General features: G+C 41.0%; 1 protein-coding gene across 1 annotated transcript in view; it reads right to left on the reverse strand.

Moving 5' to 3' along the window:
* The window catches only part of MYO5C (myosin VC), a 425,456-nt gene that overhangs the window by 264,175 nt on the left and 146,423 nt on the right, over window positions 1-14,858 (reverse strand). The window contains exons 6-9 of the mRNA XM_077263765.1: window positions 14,217-14,360; window positions 14,028-14,109; window positions 13,833-13,940; window positions 12,514-12,620 (exon numbers count right to left, since the gene is read on the reverse strand). Coding sequence (XP_077119880.1) covers window positions 12,514-12,620; window positions 13,833-13,940; window positions 14,028-14,109; window positions 14,217-14,360 — 441 coding nt within the window. The remainder of the gene's footprint in view (window positions 1-12,513; window positions 12,621-13,832; window positions 13,941-14,027; window positions 14,110-14,216; window positions 14,361-14,858) is intronic.

The raw sequence follows: 14,858 nt of genomic DNA on the forward strand, positions 1-14,858 counted from the left end.
AGTGCTTCACAGAAGTTTATAATGCAGAGCCGTAAAAATAAAAAATCATATTTTTTCACAAAAATGATCTTTTCGCCCCCAATTTTTTATTTTCCCAATGGTAAGAGAAGAAATTGGTCCCCAAAAAATGTTGTGCAATTTGTCCTGAGTACGCAGATACCCCATATGTTGGGGTAAACCACTGTTTGGGCGCATGGCAGAGCTTGGAAGGGAAGGAGCGCCATTTGACTTTTCAATGCAAAATTGACTGGAATTGAGATGGGACGCCATGTTGCGTTTGGAGAGCCCCTGATGTGCCTAAACATTGAAACCCCCTACAAGTGACACCATTTTGGAAAGTAGACCCCCTAAGGAACTTATCTAGATGTGTGGTGAGCACTTTGACCCACCAAGTGCTTCACAGAAGTTTATAATGCAGAGCCGTAAAAATAAAAAATCATATTTTTTCACAAAAATGATCTTTTCGCCCCCAATTTTTTATTTTCCCAAGGGTAAGAGAAGAAATTGGTCCCCAAAAAATGTTGTGCAATTTGTCCTGAGTACGCAGATACCCCATATGTTGGGGTAAACCACTGTTTGGGCGCATGGCAGAGCTCGGAAGTGAAGGAGCGCCATTTGACTTTTCAATGCAAAATTGACTGGAATTGAGATGGGACGCCATGTTGCGTTTGGAGAGCCCCTGATGTGCCTAAACATTGAAACCTCCTACAAGTGACACCATTTTGGAAAGTAGACCCCCTAAGGAACTTATCTAGATGTGTGGTGAGCACTTTGACCCACCAAGTGCTTCACAGAAGTTTATAATGCAGAGCCGTAAAAATAAAAAATCATATTTTTTCACAAAAATGATCTTTTCGCCCCCAATTTTTTATTTTCCCAAGGGTAAGAGAAGAAATTGGTCCCCAAAAAACGTTGTGCAATTTGTCCTGAGTACGCAGATACCCCATATGTTGGGGTAAACCACTGTTTGGGCGCATGGCAGAGCTTGGAAGGGAAGGAGCGCCATTTGACTTTTCAATGCAAAATTGACTGGAATTGAGATGGGACGCCATGTTGCGTTTGGAGAGCCCCTGATGTGCCTAAACATTGAAACCCCCCACAAATGACACCATTTTGGAAATTAGACCCCCTAAGGAACTTATCTAGATGTGTTTTGAGAGCTTTGCACCCCCAAGTGTTTCACTACAGATTATAACGCAGAGCCGTGAAAATAAAAATTCTTTTTTTTTTTTCACAAAAATGATTTTTTAGCCCCCAGCTTTTGTATTTTTACAAGAGTAACAGAATAAACTGGACCCCAAAAGTTGTTGTCCAATTTGTCCTGAGTACGCTGATACCCCATATATGGAGGGTAACCACTGTTTGGGCGCATGACAGAGCTCGGAAGGGAAGGAGCGCCATTTGGAATGCAGACTTAAATGGATTGGTCTGCAGGCGTCACGTTGCATTTGCAGAGCCCCTGATGTACCCAAACAGTACAAACCCCCCACAAGTGACCCCATATTGGAAACTAGACCTCCCAAGGAACTTATCTAGATGTGTTGTGAGAACTTTGAACCCCCAAGTGTTTCACTACAGTTTGTAACGCAAAGCCGTGAAAATAAAAATTCTTTTTTTTTTTCACAAAAATGATTTTTTAGCCCCCAGCTTTGTATTTTTACAAGGGTAACAGAATAAATTGGACCCTAAAAGTTGTTTTCCAATTTGTCCTGAGTACGCTGATACCCCCTATGTGGGGGGTAACCACTGTTTGGGCACATGACAGAGCTCGGAAGGGAAGGAGCGCCATTTGGAATGCAGACTTAAATGGATTGGTCTGCAGGCGTCACGTTGCATTTGCAGAGCCCCTGATGTACCCAAACAGTACAAACCCCCCACAAGTGACCCCATATTGGAAACTAGACCTCCCAAGGAACTTATCTAGATGTGTTGTGAGAACTTTGAACCCCCAAGTGTTTCACTACAGTTTGTAACGCAAAGCCGTGAAAATAAAAATTCTTTTTTTTTTTCACAAAAATGATTTTTTAGCCCCCAGCTTTGTATTTTTACAAGGGTAACAGAATAAATTGGACCCTACAAGTTGTTGTCCAATTTGTCCTGAGTACGCTGATACCCCCTATGTGGGGGGTAACCACTGTTTGGGCACATGACAGAGCTCGGAAGGGAAGGAGCGCCATTTGGAATGCAGACTTAAATGGATTGGTCTGCAGGCGTCACGTTGCATTTGCAGAGCCCCTGATGTACCCAAACAGTACAAACCCCCCACAAGTGACCCCATATTGGAAACTAGACCTCCCAAGGAACTTATCTAGATGTGTTGTGAGAACTTTGAACCCCCAAGTGTTTCACTACAGTTTGTAACGCAAAGCCGTGAAAATAAAAATTCTTTTTTTTTTTCACAAAAATGATTTTTTAGCCCCCAGCTTTGTATTTTTACAAGGGTAACAGAATAAATTGGACCCTAAAAGTTGTTTTCCAATTTGTCCTGAGTACGCTGATACCCCCTATGTGGGGGGTAACCACTGTTTGGGCACATGACAGAGCTCGGAAGGGAAGGAGCGCCATTTGGAATGCAGACTTAAATGGATTGGTCTGCAGGCGTCACGTTGCATTTGCAGAGCCCCTGATGTACCCAAACAGTACAAACCCCCCACAAGTGACCCCATATTGGAAACTAGACCTCCCAAGGAACTTATCTAGATGTGTTGTGAGAACTTTGAACCCCCAAGTGTTTCACTACAGTTTACAACGCAGAGCCGTGAAAATAAAACATATTTTTTTCCCACAAAAATGATTTTTAGCCCCCCAAATTTTTATTTTCCCAAGGATAACAAGAGAACTTGGACCCCAGAAGTTGTTGTTCAATTTGTCCCGAGTACGCTGATAACCCATATGTTGGGATAAACCCCTTTTTGGACGCACGGGAGAGCTCGGAAGGGAAGGAGCACTGTTTTACTTTTTCAACGCAGAATTGGCTGGAATTGAGATCGGACGCCATGTCGCGTTTGGAGAGCCCCTGATGTGCCTGAACAGTGGAAACTCCCCAATTCTACCTGAAACCCTAACCCAAACACACCCCTAACCCTAATCCCAACGGTAACCCTAACCCTACCCCTAACCTCACCTCTAACCGTTTAATGAACATTTTCTGACAGTCATAAGTGCCACGTATTTAAGTGCCACGTATTTAAGTGCCACATATTTAAGTGCCACATATTTAAGTGCCACGTGTTTCAGTGCCACGTGTTTCAGTGCCACGTGTTTCAGTGCCACGATATTTCAGTGCCACGTATTTCAGTGCCACGTACTATAAATACTATAACTATGTGGTTATACGTGGCACTGAAATATCGTGGCACGTAAATACGTGGCACTTAAGTACGTGGCACTTAAATACGTGGCACGTAAATACGTGGCACGTAAATACGTGGCACGTAAATACGTGGCACTTAAGTACGTGGCACTTAAGTACGTGGCACTTAAGTACGTGGCACTTAAGTACGTGGCACTTAAGTACGTGGCACTTATATACGTGGCACTTATATACGTGGCACTTATATACGTGGCCACTGAAATATCGTGGCACTTATATACGTATATAAAAGTATATTTTAGTGCCACGTATTTCAGGTTAGGGGTAGGGTTAGGGGTAGGGTTTTTTTTTTTTGTTTGTTTTCTTGTGTTTTTCTATAAAAACGCATGCGTCTAAAAACGCATGCGTTTTACCACGTTTACATGCGTTTTTTCACACATGCGTTTTTTAAAAAAACGCATGCAGATAAAAACGCAAGTGTGAAACCAGCCTAAAAGACGCTTTTTATAGCAAAAAAGTTTTTGCGTCTCCACATTTTGAGACCTATAATTTTTCCACATTTTGGTCCACAGAGTCATGTGAGGTCTTGTTTTTTGTGGGACGAGTTGACGTTTTTATTGGTAACATTTTCGGACACGTGACCATTTTTGATCACTTTTTATTCCGATTTTTTGTGAGGCAGAAGGACCAAAAACCAGCTATTCATGAATTTCTTTTGGGAGAGGCGTTTATACCGTTCCGCGTTTGGTAAAATTGATAAAGCAGTTTTATTCGTCGGGTCAGTACGATTACAGCGATATCTCATTTATATAATTTTTTTATGTTTTGGCGCTTTTATACGATAAAAACTATTTTATAGAAAAAATAATTATTTTGGTATCGCTTTATTCTCAGGACTATAACTTTTTTATTTTTTTGCTGATGATGCTGTATGGCGGCTCGTTTTTTGCGGGACAAGATGACGTTTTCAGCGGTACCATGGTTATTTATATCCGTCTTTTTGATCGCGTGTTATTCCACTTTTTGTTCGGCGGTATGGTAATAAAGCGTTGTTTTTTGCCTCGTTTTTTTTTTTTTTTTCTTACGGTGTTTACTGAAGGGGTTAACTAGTGGGGCAGTTTTATAGGTTGGGTCGTTACGGACGCGGCGATACTAAATATGTGTACTTTTATTGTTTTTTTTATTTTATTTAGATAAAGAAATGTATTTATGGGAATAATATTTTATTTTTTTTTTCATTATTTTTGAATATTTTTTTTTTTTTTTTTTACACATTTGGAAAAAATTTTTTTTAACTTTTTTACTTTGCCCCAGGGGGGGACAATACAGATCGGTGATCTGCCAGTTTGCATAGCACTCTGACAGATCACCGATCTGAGGAAAGTGCAGGCTGCTTCACAGTGCCTGCTCTGAGCAGGCGTCTGTGAAGCCACCTCCCTCCCTGCAGGACCCGGATCCGCGGCCATCTTGGATCCGGGTCTGGGAGCTGCAGGGAGGGAGGTAAGACCCTCGCAGCAACGCGATCACATCGCGTTGCTGCGGGGGGCTCAGGGAAGCCCGCAGGGAGCCCCCTCCCTGCGCGATGCTTCCCTGCACCGCCGGCACATCGCGATCATGTTTGATCGCGGTGTGCCGGGGGTTAATGTGCCGGGGGCGGTCCGTGACCGCTCCTGGCACATAGTGCCGGATGTCAGCTGTGATAATCAGCTGACACCCGGCCGCGATCGGCGGCGCTCCCCCCGTGAGCGCCGCTGATCGCGTATGACGTACTATCCCGTCGGCGGTCATACGGGCCCACCCCACCTCGACGGGATAGTACGTCAGATGTCAGGAAGGGGTTAATCATTATATTATTGTTAACGCTGTTACTTATGCCTGTTGTGTTTGAAACTATTTAACTGTAAAGCGCTGCGGAATATGTTGGCTCTATATAAATAAAGATTATTATTACACCGTTTCGACATCAGCTATAGGGTCATACAGTCCATTTTATTATATACACTAAATAATGAAGATAGATGACAAGAGAACAGTAAGAGCTCTATTGGTGAGGAATTCATCAAGCACAGGTGCTTCTCACAAAATTAGAATATAAGCAAAAACCTAATTTATTTCATTTCTTCAATGCGAAAAGTGAAATTCATATTAAATAGAGGCTGTATTGTTATAATCATCAACATTAACAGAAATAAACACTTGAAATAGATCACTCTGTTTGTAATGACTCATATATGAGTTTCACTTTTTGTATTGAAGAACTGAAATAAATTAATTTTTTGATGATATTCTAATTTCGTGAGAAGCACTTGTATTTCATGCCAGGTAAACACTGTTCTTCTAGGCGGGACTAGGGGATGACATTCTTATAGTTCAAATAGGTTTTTATTAAGAATAACAAGATGATTGACATGTTACATTCGTATTTTCAATACAAAATTTTCTTCCCCCCCCTTCAAACAACTCCCTTTGATCCCAACACCCCCCACCCCAACCCAACAAGACAGCCCATCCTGCTTAACACCTCCATCAGTAAAACAAAAGGCTAACTAATCCCCCAGCCCCTAATGTAAGCCACACTTTACAATGCCATTAATTAGGGATCGTAGTTCATTCAATTTGTATAATACCCCTATCCCTATCCCATGGCGATCCATGGAGACCACAGTTTATTGAACATTTCGATTTTCCCTTTCTTTTTGTAAAACCCCTTTTCGAGTGTCAGGCCTTGTTTCACATATTGTAGGAATTCTCCTCTTGACGGCGGTTCTTCCCTGATCCAATTTCGAGCTATTACCTTCCTAGCCATGTATAACAGTCTGGCAATAGCTATCTTTAGGTTACTATCTACTCCAATCTCATCCACGCATCCCAACAGGCACACAATTGGATCTCTTGGCACCGCACATCCATACGCACCTTCCATACGACTCAAAACTACTAACCAAAATGCAGCCAGTCTCGGACACGTCCACATCATATGAAATATATACGCATCCGTAGATTTACACCTTTGGCATTATCACGCAAACCTGCCTTATATAGTATTATCGGAGACTTATAGACCCTGTGTATTACATAGAGCTGTGACAGTCTATATGGTTGGCTCACTGACAGGGGATGACATTCTTAACGAATCAGAAATTAATCATATGATCAATAATTATATTAAAATTATATTATATATTAAAAGGTTTCGCCAGTTGTTTTTTTTTACTGTCTCCTTGAGTGCTGCTCCAGCACCACCGCTAGTGGCCCCCTTCACTAATGGAAGTGATTAGCTCCTGTACAGCAGTAATCTCACCACTGCATGCAATCACTGGCCTCATTGCATGTGCTACACATGACTGCTGAGGCGAGTGTTTGGCTACGGTACTTAGGTGACATATGACGGTGGTTTTCTGTACTAGCAGGAACGACCAGAGTCGTGGGACTTTCAAGTGATGAGTAATGTTTATTTTTCTATTTTACAACATTCCCAGGCATCTTGTAAAACATTCTGGGAAAAAAACTTTTAGTGAATTTTTGACATTGCGTATTTTCACTGCGCACAAAACAGAGTCTTCCAGTTCCAGCAGAGTGGCCGGGATTTACAGAAATCTCAAGCCCACTTTGTTTTTTTTTTGTTTTTTTAAGCTGTATAAACTGACCTGCGGTGCATGTTTCAAATCTGCAACATGTCACTTTCTCTTGTGAGTTTTGTGTGCGGATTTTCAACATAGCATTGCTTTAGATACAAACAAAAGAATACAGCAGCACACTGTAAGCGCGCTAAGATTTACCGTATGCAAACATTGAATATATGAAACTTGAAAGGCATTACTGTTATATAGAGTATACTTAGAAAAATGAAGATACTTAGCACATAAACAGGCCAATTCATGGTAGCCCATCAGCCGTGACAAGATGTAACCTTCTTTGATGACAGCTTAACCTAATATCATGCCTCTCCTGGGCTAAAGGCCTAAAAATGTAAAAGGTAGGTAGGATCCAGCACTAATTATAAACAGCTTTAGGCCCACTTCACATATCCATTGTTCATGTCCGTATGAGGTTCACTCTTTAACCCCTTTCTGCCAGCTGACGGAATAGTACGTCAGCTGGCAGATCCCCTGCTTTGAGGTGGGCTCCGGCGGTGAGCCCACCTCAAAGCCGTGACATGTCAGCTGTTTTGTATATCTGACATGTGCGCGCAATGAGCGCGAGCGGAATCGCTATCCGCCCGCACCCATTAACTAGTTAAATGCCGCCGTCAAGCACTGACAGCGGCATTTAACTAGCGCTCCTGGCCGTGCGGCCGGAAATGCTCGTACCGCTGACCCCCGTCACATGATCGGGGCTCATCGGTGCATTGCCATAACAACCAGAGGTCTCCTTGAGACCTCTATGGTTGTTAATGGCCGATTGCTTTGAGCGCCACCCTGTGGTCGGCGTTCAAAGCAACCCTGCATTTCTGCTACATAGAGGTGATCTGTGCTTCACCTCTATGTAGCAGAGGCAATCGAGTTGTGCATGCTTCTAGCCTCCTACGGAGGTTATTGAAGCATGCCAAAATAAAATAAAAAATGTTTAAAAATATAAAAAAAATAAAAAATATATAAAAGTTCAAATCACCCCCCTTTCGCCCCAATCAAAATAAAACAATAAAAAAAAAAAATCAAACCTACACATATTTGGTATTGCTGCGTTCAGAATCGCCCGATCTATCAATAAAAACAAAGGATTAACCTGATCGCTAAATGGCGTAGCAATAAAAAAATCAAAACACCAAAATTACCTTTTTTCGGTCGCCGCGATATTGCATTAAAATGCAATAACGGGCGATCAAAAGAACGCATCTGCACCAAAATGGTATTATTAAAAACGTCAGCTCGGCACACAAAAAATAAGCCCTCACCCGACCCCAGATCACGAAAATTGGAGACGCTACGGGTATCGGAAAATGGCGCAATTTTTTTTTTTTTTTAGCAAACTTTGGAATTTTTTTTTACCACTTAGATAAAAGAGAACCTAGACATGTTTGGTGTCTATGAACTCGTAATGACCTGGTGAATCATAATGGCAGGTCAGTTTTAGCATTTGGTGAACCTAGCAAAAAAGCCAAACCAAAAAACAAGTGTGAGATTGCACTTTTTTTTGCAATTTCTTCGCACTTGGAATTTTTTTCCTGTTTTCTGTTACACTGCATGGTAAAACCAATGGTATCGTTCAAAAGTACATCTCGTCCCGCAAAAAATAAGCCCTCACATGGCCATATTGACGGAAAAATAAAAAAGTTATGGCTCTGAGAAGGAGGGGAGCGAAAAACGAAAACGAAAAAAGCTCCGGGGGTGAAGGGGTTAAGGACCACAAATACGGACACATGCACACCCATTGTATTCACATGTGTCCATATGAAAAACTGGCAGATATGTCCGCAAAACATCCCGCACACGTGCACACTGACATCCGTGTCATCAGCGTGACGCATCAAAGATGGGAGTTGTACTCAGCACGCACTGTGTACATCGTGTGTAAAATTAAGAATTAAATAAAAAAAATTGGTGTGGGCTCACGCTTAATTTTGATAACCAGAGGACAGAAAGCCCATGGCTGGTCGCTGATGTTACTAATCTGGGAAAGGGGACAATATGCCAAAAGGGTCCCAGGATAACTGTTCTTACCTGTTTGCTTAGCCTTTACTAGTTAGTTTATGAGGGGACCCCACAAAAAAATGACGCAGGGTCCCCTTATAAATTCTAACCAGCAAAGGCTAAACTGAGAGCTGCGGACTAATATTAATAGCCAGGGAAGGGGCCATCGATATTGGACCCCCTCCCAGGCTACCAATATCAGCCCCAGCAATGGCATATTCATAAGATGCGCCAAATCTGGTGCTTAGATTCGCTCTTACCACTTGCCTTGGTGGGGTCGCAAGTGGGGTAATAAGGTAGTGGGTTGATGTCAGCTTTGTATTGTCAACTGACTTCAAGCCCAAGGGATAGTAAAGGAGAGGCGTCTCTATGATGCCGCCATTGCTAACCCCATAGTCATATTGTAAAAAGACACAGCAAGAAGTCCTTTAATTGTAATAAATACACCCCACCCTCATTTTCCCATTTATTACTGTAAAAATGAAAATAATAAAAAACATATTCCTCATCTGTCAGACGATAATCTATTTGTCCCACACCGTAATCCATCTCTGCTTCATCTGAATGCCTTGATGAACAATGGCATGATGCGACCAATCAGCTTGGCATCCAGGAGACATTGAGCTGAGTGAGGAATATGGTGCTTTGTTATTTTTAATTTTACACTAATAAATAAATAAAAGAGGGTAGAGAGTGTTTAGTTTAAATAAAGGAGTCTGTGTATTTCTTTCAATTAAAGTACTTGTCCTGCCTGTGTATTTTTAACAATATGACTATGGAGTTAATAATGGTGGGGTCTTAAAAATGCCCCTTCACTACTAACCGCTGTGCTTGATGCCAGCGGCCATAAAACAGCTGACATCAACCCCGACCCTTTACCCCACTTGCCACCACACCAGGGAAAGTAGCAAGAGTGAGGCTAAGCACCAGATTAGGCGCATCTTATCGATGTGCCATTTCTGGGGCCACTGAGAGCTGATGTTATTAGTCTGGGAGGGGAGCCAATATCCATGGCCTCTTCCTTGGCTATTAATATCAGCCCACAGCTGTCTATTTAGCCTTTGCTGGTTAGAATTTATAGGGGGACCTTACGTCATTTTTTTGTCTGGGGTCCCCTGTAAACTAACCAGTAAAGGCTAAGCAAACAGCTGTGAGCTGTTATTAATAGCCTGGGAACATCTAGGGCTAATGGTCCCCTTCCATATGTGTCACACTGACTGTACATGGACACACGGATGTCACATACGCACACACAGATGGGACACGGATATGGACCACAGATCTCGCCAGTACTGTTTTTTCCAGTACCAAAATCACCAGGGCGCATGAAGGAGGCCTTAGATAGGCAGATGGGAAGAGGAGTGCTCAGTCAGAAAGAAAAGGCAGTAAACAGGTGAAGGGACAAATTAAGAAAGATTCTCCATTTTGTGCTTTTCGACTCCATTTTGCTGTTTTAAGATACATTTTGTTACTAGGCTAAAGTTTACAGCTGTTATGAGACTTTGATTGTTGCAATCTGGACAGGACATGAGACTGAGGGTGTATTGTTCTACGAGACTTTGACGTACAGACTGTTCCTGCATTCTTATAGGTTAAGAACTGTGAGCGTGTTCTTATGCTGATTGGTTGAAGTATAATTTCTATGACTATGAAAAGTCATACACAATAAATGGGGGCCCAGAGATCTGCTTAATCCCCCCAAACAGAGACATACGTCTCCGTCTGGTTATTTTCAGTTGCCGGCAACGCCCTGTAGATTATTTTGGAAATCACTGAGTTAAGATCCTCCCTCAACAAACACATCCATAGTTTACTACAAAATCCAGTATATGTTGTATAAAAAACAAAGCAACTTTATTTAAAACATGGCATACCATCAAGAAACAAAGCTGCAGCGTAAAAAAAGGTAATAAAAAAAAAACAAGTAACCTAAGTTACATAATAGGTGATGTAAAAAAACTACAACAAAAAGTAATCAAATACTCATCCTGAGAGCCTTAAATGGAATCTGTCATCCCAAAAATCGTATATGAGCTAAGGCCACTGGCATGAGGGGCTTATCCACAGAATTCTGTAATGCTTTAGATAAGCCCCCGATGTAACCTGAAAGGTAAGAAAAACAGGTAAGAAAAATGGGAAAATGCTTAATAAAAAAATCATACTTATACTGGCACGTTTACTAACCGTCTATTGCCTAAAATCTGGCAGCAGCTTTTCTTACTGAAAAAAACAGATCTTTAGCAGTGCTGCACAGATTTGAACATTAGGACATATTCTTCAGCATGTACCTTAAAGGGAATCTGTCACCCCAAAAATCATATATGAGCTAAGGCCACCAGCATCAGGGGCTTATCTACAGCATTCTGTAATGCTGTAGATAAGCCCCCGATGTAACCTGAAAGTTAAGAAAAACAGGTTATATTATACTCTCCCAGGGGCGGTCCGGTCCGATGGGCGTCACGGTCTGGCGCCTCCTATCTTCACACGATGACGTCCTCTTCTTGTCTTCCTGCCGCGGCTCCGGCGCAGGTGTACTTTGTCTGCCCTGTTGAGGGCAGAGCAAAGTACTGCAGGCGCCAGGAAAGGTCAGAGAGGCCCGGCACCTGCGCACTGCAGTACTTTGCTCTGCCCTCAACAGGGCAGACAAAGTACACCTGCGCCGGAGCCGCGGCAGGAAGACAAGAAGAGGACGACATCATATGAATATAGGAGGCGCCGGACCCAGACTGCGACGCCCATAGGACCAGACCGCAGCGGGACCACCCCTGGGAGAGTATAATATAACCTGTTTTTCTTAACTTTCAGGTTACATCGGGGGGCTTATCTACAGCATTACAGAATGCTGTAGATAAGCCCCTGATGCTGGTGGCCTTAGCTCATATACGATTTTTGGGGTGACAGATTGCCTTTAAGGTACAGTATATGCTGAAGAATATGTCCTAATGTTCAAATCTATGCAGCACTGTTAAAGATCTGTTTTTTTTTCAGTAAGAAAAGCTGCTGCCAGATTTTAGTCAATAGACGGTTAATAAACGTGATTTTTTTATTAGGCATTTTCCCATTTTTCTTCTCTGTAAGAATTAAAATGCATAAAGAAATAATGTCTGAATCAAAGCGCCACCCAAACACTATGTGGAAGGAAGAATTAGGGATGGTACAGGCCAATTATGTCCACTCATTCAGGCTGAATAATGTGGTCACGCGTCATTTGGACTCTCATGTAAATTGATCAAGATGAATGATCATCCTACATTTACAACAGCGTCCTCCCTGTGTGTAACATATAGAGGAACAATTTCTTTACATTACAAATTGTTACTGAGAACCATCATGGCACTTACAAGTTGTTGCAGCTTTTCCTCTGAAATGTACATATAGCGGCTGACACCAGAGAGTACTGCCGACCACCTTTCTCTATATTGAAGTTTATGTAACTTATAGTTACAGTGAATGTATACAAGTAAAATACTGCATAATAAACTTATTTTACAATGAAGATGCTAAAACCCAGACCACTTAGTAAATAGCCCCTTAAGCAAATGTTTAATAATGAAGATTTCCAGTTCTTACAGCCACTGAAGACTTGTCATCACTAACTCTCTTGATCTCTACATTTCCCAAATGCAGGATAGCCGACAGTACTTTGAAGACATCCATCTGAAAGTCAACATTGAAACCTAAACATTGTGCCATTTGCCACAAGAAAAGAAGAAAATCTAGGTTAATCTGGTAAAACATAGCGCATGATTTGAGTTTATTGCTATCTACAAACCTTGGTTACATAAATGAAGAACATGGATTAAGAGCAATATGGATTTATTCACAAGCTGCAGTGGAGTTAAAAAAAAGCAAGAAAAAATAGCCTATACTTTTTTTTAGTGTGACTTGCCGCGCAGTTTTTAAAGGTCAAACTTATAAGAAAAAAATGTGTTTCACCTACACAAGTCTCTAGGCCAATTACTGTATTGTAAAACCCTGGCAAACCACAGTAGAAATGCATGCGTTTTCATCTGATGAGGTTTTGATGCAGATTTTACCACAATGCTTAAAAGCAATTTAACCATTATATATAAAATGTAAGCTGTAATTAAAGTCAGCCAAAACCTCAGTTGTGGGGCTTATTAACGCATTTGTGTTTTGCCACATTTTTTCTATGCGCTTTTGGCTGCAGAAAAAGTGTAGTGTTTTACAGCACTAGCAAAGTGAATGAGGTTTCTATTAAAATCTCATGCACATGCTACAATTTTTTATTCTTGCACATTTAAACCTTCAAAGCGTTTTTTTAAATTTTTTATCTGCAGTATATAACTTCTTTCTATTCTACGTTTCTCCAGTGTTTTTCACCTATTCAAATTTATGGGGAAAAACGTAAGTAAAAAGTAATATAAAATGCATGCAAAAATGTGCATATTTTATGCAAAGTTTCGGGGTATTGCCCCTCCTCGGTGCCATGCATGAGATCTAATTTGGCTGCATGAGAGGCCTCTGAGGTTTAAGGGGTAACGTCTCTCCTTGTGGAGTGTGACATGTCAGTGTAAGGAGACTTATAGGTTTGCACAAAGGAAGGGCAAACACCCCAAAACATGAGTCTGCAAATTGAGATTCTGGTTTGACTTTTATCCTAAGTCATATAACAAGGTTCATTAAAGTGTCGATATTGACTTTTAGAATTGCTATTACCAATAGTTGACGCTAGAGTTCAAGTCCTCTTTCTTTCTGAGGAGGCAATTTTCATATTTCATTTCCTAGGGGAGCATTGCATTGTCTACAATTTTTGCCTAGATTTATCATTTAAATCAATACATAAATATTTGACTTTATTTTTGTAGTCCTTAATTCTCAAAAGAAACACAGCCATAAGTGCAAGAACAGTACGTTTGCATACTTACCTAGAAGACTGAAGGTTTTTTGAGTCTCCATCATATCTCTTCTGTCATCAACTCCTTCAATAACTATACAATCTCCCATATTTGTATAGTTAAAGTTCTCAGCATTCACTAAGAATGAGAAAAAAGCATGAAAGAGCTCCTTCTTTATGTACACTGTACATGTTCATAGCAAGTCAAAGTCGTTGTTGGACATACTTAGGTGAAGGCCTTTGAACTCAGGCTGAGACGCAGATGCGCAGAGCTGATAAAATATATGATAATTTCTTTCATTTTCTGACTACAATAAAAGAAAGAACAAAAATATAGCATAGAGGGTAAAAAATATCTTTGGTGTTTTTTTTTTTCAGTTATTGTTTTTATTACTCAGTGATTTGTTTGACTCACCTGAAATACAACTCTGGATTTTTCAAGGAGATAAGTTCTCAGGTTTGCACCAATTATCTGGTACCTCCTGTCAAAGCTAATTTCTGTATATTTCCCAAAACGACTGCTGTTATCATTTCTGGTGGTTTTCGCATTTCCAATAGCCTATAAATATCAGAATAAGAGCATTGTATTAGCCAGTACAAGATAGGGACATTTCCTCTCGATCATGCACAGGCACATTTTTATTTCTTTTTGTACATGTGGTTTTCTTCAGAGTTCCAAAATGTTTTCAAGTTGGGCCAATCACATAATTTTTGTGTTTTTCTTCATGATATGTAGGGCCTAATTTTTATATTCTTTATTTATTTATGTTTTATGTCCAAAAAGGATCACTAATAGTGATGAGCGAATATACTCGTTACTCGAGATTTCCTGAGCACGCTCGGGTGTCCTCTAAGTATTTTTTTGTGCTCGGAGATTTAGTTTTTTTCGTCGCAGCTGGATGATTTACAGCTACTAGCCTGCTGGATTACATGTGGGGATTCGCTAGCAACCAGGCAACCCCCACATGTACTTAGCCTGGCTAATAGCTGTAAATCATTCAGCTGCGGCGATCAGAACTAAATCTCCGAGCACTAAAAAAAAAATACTCGGAGGACA

This window comes from Ranitomeya variabilis, chromosome 5, assembly GCF_051348905.1.
Source record: "Ranitomeya variabilis isolate aRanVar5 chromosome 5, aRanVar5.hap1, whole genome shotgun sequence".
Classification (NCBI taxonomy): Eukaryota; Metazoa; Chordata; class Amphibia; order Anura; family Dendrobatidae; genus Ranitomeya; species Ranitomeya variabilis.